The following is a 5,372-nucleotide window of genomic DNA, read 5'->3' as shown; positions in this document are numbered from 1 at the left end:
GCAGCTGCGGTTCAGATCAGTTTTGCTCTTTCTGGTGATCAACGCATCACTTGTTTACACTATCTTGGCGAACGAGATCATGCCTGCATTCAGGGTAAGAATTGGAAAATCTGATATTTCCAGCGTTGCTTTGATGTGGCTATCTGTGGTAGCTTTCATATTCTTCGGAATCTCTACACTAAGTATTGGGAAATACCCCCTATACTCTATTTGGAGGTTCCTTTTTTGGTTGTGGGCAAAATCAACCAATTACTGGAGGGACACTCTCCGAAATTGGAATGCATAGTAGACAGCAGATGGGCGGAACTATGTAGTCTATGTTAGGGGAGGCAGCAGGGGTCAGACGAAAAATAAGCAGTACAGATATTTTTTTTCGGCCCCGTTGATTTACATAAATTCTTTATGGCTACTATAGTCTATGATTTCATCGTTGTGGCCCATTTTGTAACAGCTTTGCAATTTTACTGATTTTGCGTTATACCCGACTACATTTTTTTTTCTTTTTGGGGACAGGATGTTATACCTTACTATAAGTAAATTATTTCTGTATTATGGCTTGAACCAAAAGAATCCTGGTTCCTTTGTATATATATATATATAGAAAAACAATAATATAAACTCTTGTAATTAATTGGATGAAAATACATTATGATTTATAAATTTTTTTTTATTTTATATTTTTATTTAACTAATGAAATTATGTCATTTTAATTTGTGCAAAATAAATTTACATAAAAATTTGTAACTCCGTCATCTCTCATAAATAAAAGAAATGAACCAAGAAATTAGGGCTTGAGATTTCTGCAAATGAACACAAGAAATTAGGGCATGAGATTTCAAGCAGTATACTTGTTAGTGTTAAAATGAACACAAGAGACAAGGACATATTGTGGCAGTTTTGATCATAAGTGCTGTCCCAAATATCTAATTTACGTATAATTAATTGAATAAAAACTAACATATAATTAAAAATTAAGAAATAATTGGTTGAAACAAGATCATGATTAAGATTTCAGGATGTTACTGTTGTTCAAAATCTTGTTTGAACCGATTTTTATTTTATTTTTTAAGAAAAAATAAGGGGCAGAGGACAAACCCTCAATCAAATTTTTTTAGCTTCTTATTCCCTAAAATAAAAACTCAAGTGACCAACTAAATAAATCTGTTTAAAAAGCACTTGGTCAAGTGTGCTCATGCCTATCTTATCCAAAATTATCATTAAATAAATTTCAATATCAAATTCTAGGCCCACCTACATTCGATCCTAAAACATATAGACCAAATACAATTAATATAAAATCTCAAATCTTTATTGAATTTTTGAAAATTCTATCATTCTTCAGGATTTACTCACCCCTTACTTTATAAAAAATTAATTAAAAAAAATGTTCTGCGCAGCCAAATCTCGCATAAAAAGTAATTTCAAAAAATTCATTTTTTTTCTTTTTTTCCTCCTTTTTCATCTTTCATATATTGGTCTATTGTCAAATTTTGAATTACATGGACGTGAGATCATAATATTTTACACCTAACTCCTTCTAGAATACACATGTTTTATGGGATTTAATTCACGTTGCGTGTTAAACCAGACGATCTATTAATTATACCTAGAATGAGACAATGAATTTGTACATTGTCATTTTCTATAATTTTCCTAATTTTACTGATAGGGATGACAAAATAATTCGGACCAAGCCCAGACCCTGATGAATTTGGATAATTTGGGCCGAATTCAACTTGCATAGGACAGAAATAGCATCTGGAATTTGGCATCAATTTCATGAAACTGAACATACATGAGTCCGGATCCAGGATTAGGTGAACTCACATATTGGATATCTTTATTATTAATATTATATTTTTAAATTTTTTTAATATAAATAAAAAGGCAAAAAATTAAAAAAAAATAAATAAAGAAAAAACCCTAGTTTACACTTTACAACTTCTTCTTCTCAAATCTCAACACAGCCGCCAACCATTTTCTTTTTCTCTCCATCAATTCAACACAGCCGGCAACCATTGCCCGTTTTCCTCTTCTCTTCATTAATTCAATAGTCAACACAGCTGCCAATCATTGCTCTTTTTCTTCTCCTTTTCATCAATTCAGCACAGCCATCAACCATTGCCCATTTCGTCATCGTCGTTTCGCCGCTTCGCCGCCTTCGCGACAAGGCCTATCATGAGCAGCTCTCTGTTGCCGAGATCATCAACAGCGCATTTGAGCCTTCGTCCATGATGGCCAGGTGTGATCTTCACCTTGGCAAGTACACGGCTTGCTGCCCGATTTACGGAGGTGATGTAGTTCCCTAAGATGTGAATGCTGCCGTTGCAACCATCAAGACCAAGCGCACCATTCAATTTGTTGACTGCTGCCCAACTGAATTCAAGTGTTGACTACTTTTACTTTTTCGGGTGAAATAGATATGATACGAGGATAATATCGACGTGGCTGGAGAACTAAAAATGAAAAAATATATATATATACGTATCCGGGTTTGAAACCCACCATCCGAAACCTAGATTTTTTCGGGTTGAACCTAGACCGGACTCGAGTTAAAATATCCGGATCCAGAGTACCATATTATCATCTGAGTTTAGAACCGTAAAGATTGAACCCGAACCCAGATCCAGATTTTACTATCCGTAATTGCTCAAAAATTATTTTTGACGTTGATACATTGGCATGCGATGATAATTACGAGCCAGAAACGGCCAACAATAATTAATCTTCTTTGTTTTCATTTGTTTAAGTCTATTCAAAAGTCACCGAAGATGACAATAAATTCTTATGTAGGTTTAAGAGAAAAGCCGTGGTCCCATAAATAGTTATATACGACAATAATAATCAATTAATCATGTTGTATTTTTATTACAGCCAACTGCACGTTGTAATATATTGACAAGATGACAATGGGTGAGTTATTTATACTCTAAAAATTATTTTAAATACCAACAAAGTGTTGGCTCCACTGGCAATGGAGTCCCCTTAAGTGGCTTGACTGGGTTTGCTCCCCAGTTCGAGTCGCAGGGAAGTCGCCTTTGTTGGGAGAACCTGTGCCTCCCGGTTCGAGCGGGGACTTCTAGTCTAGGTTGTGGTACGGGCTTAAAGGTGTCTCCCACAGTTGGGGCCCTCCCCAGGATACCTCGTGGATAAGACCAAAAAAAAAATAAAAATAAAAATTATTTTAAATATTTTAATTTGAATAATTTTTTAATTATAACAAACGTTCACCACATGAATTATTATTAAGGATAATTTATTATAAGTTGTAATAAAAGACATGTAAGGAATGCAAATAACTTGGATAACAACCTTATTTTTGTTATAGGTTATTTAATTATTACCCTTCTCAAATAATCTTAATCTTAAATTTGTGGAGGATACTATCCCCACACTGAGTAGTTACTGAGACAATGGTATAAACTTTAAAAAATTTTGAACTCTTAAGTTAGCTTTTAAATATGAGTTAGACCTTGAAATTTCTATTTTTAAATTAATTATATTAAAATAACAAAAACGACACAAATACAAATACTAAAACCAAGGTAAATATTAATAAAGTAATTAAGATTGATCTGACGCGAATACTATATCCTAATTACTATATTTTACCCCTATGAAACCTAGTTAAGGATTAAAAACATTCTGACGTGGCATGCATTGACAAACCGTCTAAAAATTAGCAAGAGATTGATTGATTCTTCTTATCCGATCGAGAATTGATTAATAAGTTTGTCTGATTCAATTTTTTTTTAATTTTTTTATTCTTAACGCGTACGATGGTCCATACTTTTTAACCACATCCGTCAATAAAATTTATGTTTGAAGTATTGAAATCATTGACATTGCATTTTGCGAAAATAAATAGGTCGTATGCTGTTTATCTATGTTCTTGAATTCTCTTTATCTAAGTACTAGAATTCTCTTTTTCTTGGGCCTAAAACATATTAATAGTCTTTGGACTTAGTTTAAATGTATCAGATTGGGCTTAAAAAATAATATAACAATAATAATAATGAGTAAAACTAAATATAAAAAAAAGATACAAGAAATTTCAAATAATTTGCTCCTTAGCTTATTATTTTCGAGACCTGTTAGTCTGGTCCTGCCAGTTGAATTTGGCTGATGATTGCAAGCTCTTGGTGCTTCTGGTAAGGGTAGTTGATTTATTTTGGTAGTTGTATAGGACTTGAATTACAGATAATAAACTATTATGAGTAGTAGTTGGATTGTGAACTTGATTTATTTGTCGGCTTAATGGTTGGAATGTGAAAATGTTTTTTTTTTTTTTGTTGATGGACTTGGCTTATGACTGCGTATTTTAACAATGTAATGACTTTTTTACTAGTTTATTGACCAATGAAGCCTACAAAAGTATTTGGTAACTTGGTATTTTCCAATCTCTATATTTTGCTTTTTTAAAATTATTTTAGCTATAAAAATATTGATTATATGTTGCCATAACGTTATTTTTCTTATTTGATTATATGTTGCCAAAACATGCACGTAAGTCAAATTATAATGACTAAATGGTATTTACCCCAATGAAAATTAAATTATTTGGTAAAATTTCATGACCACACACATAATCAATCATAAAATTTGGCACGCAAGTTTAGGCCCTATAAATAGCAAGCTCTTCTGCTTTCAGTTTCACTTTGCAAAGAGCCTTCGAAATAACAATTAATTATTAGCAATGAAGAGTTCATTACCAGCACTCGCCCTTTTCTTCTTTCTCTTGGCCTTCGCCGCAAAACCCTCTTTGGCCGCTCGTCATGAGCCTTGCCTGACCGATGGCAAGGAGCTTCGCTCTGAAGTCATCGTATCTGCATTGAAAGGAGTTGTGGAAGATGGACCAAACCTAGTCATGTCTGCATTTGATTGTCCACGTAAGTATAAAACGCAATGCTTTTCCTTTTTTTAATTTCATTATTGAAACAACTTGGAGATTTTGATCATTTCTGAACGAAGTTTAATTTTCTTATGAAATCCTTCACAGGCAAGAGCTCATGGCCAGAGCTGGTTGGTAAAAACGGGGAGGTTGCTGCTGCTATTATAGAGAAAGAGAATCCTTGTGTTCATGCAATCGTATTACTTGAGGGAACTCCAGTTACTCGGGACTATAGGATTGACAGGGTTCGTGTTTGGGTCAACAAGAAAGGGAAGGTGATTAGGGTTCCTCGTATTGGTTGAATTTCCTCCATCGACTATCTCATAACTAATAAATAAATAAATGAAATAAGTGTTGTTGTAGGCTATGAGATAATGCATGCTTGGACTAATTTGCTCCTTGAATATGTTGTTCGTCAAAGCATACATGAATCGTGTTCCTTAACAAAAAACTATAATATTATCCTTAATTACGTGCGCT

At 33.5% G+C, this 5,372-nt stretch overlaps 1 protein-coding gene across 1 annotated transcript; it reads left to right on the top strand.

The window, feature by feature from the left end:
- Positions 1-4,651: 4,651 nt before the first annotated feature.
- Positions 4,652-5,372, top strand: LOC18031626 (inhibitor of trypsin and hageman factor). The gene is made up of 2 exons (XM_006421515.2): positions 4,652-4,890; positions 5,001-5,372. The coding sequence occupies exons 1-2, from the start codon at positions 4,698-4,700 to the stop codon at positions 5,192-5,194; spliced, it is 387 nt and encodes a 128-aa protein (XP_006421578.1). The 5' UTR covers positions 4,652-4,697; the 3' UTR covers positions 5,195-5,372.

The sequence above is a fragment of the Citrus clementina genome, unplaced genomic scaffold, assembly GCF_000493195.1.
Source record: "Citrus clementina cultivar Clemenules unplaced genomic scaffold, Citrus_clementina_v1.0 scaffold_9, whole genome shotgun sequence".
NCBI classification, from domain to species: Eukaryota; Viridiplantae; Streptophyta; class Magnoliopsida; order Sapindales; family Rutaceae; genus Citrus; species Citrus x clementina.
Note: the sequence above shows the minus strand (reverse complement) of the source record. Positions and strands in the feature narration are given on the sequence as shown.

Excerpts from the sequence above, each read along its gene's own strand:
- LOC18031626 (XM_006421515.2), top strand. The coding sequence starts at position 4,698 with ATGAAGAGTTCATTACCAGCACTCGCCCTTTTCTTCTTTCTCTTGGCC. Across the intron at positions 4,891-5,000 it reads GTCTGCATTTGATTGTCCAC|GCAAGAGCTCATGGCCAGAG; the intron begins GTAAGTATAAAA and ends AATCCTTCACAG.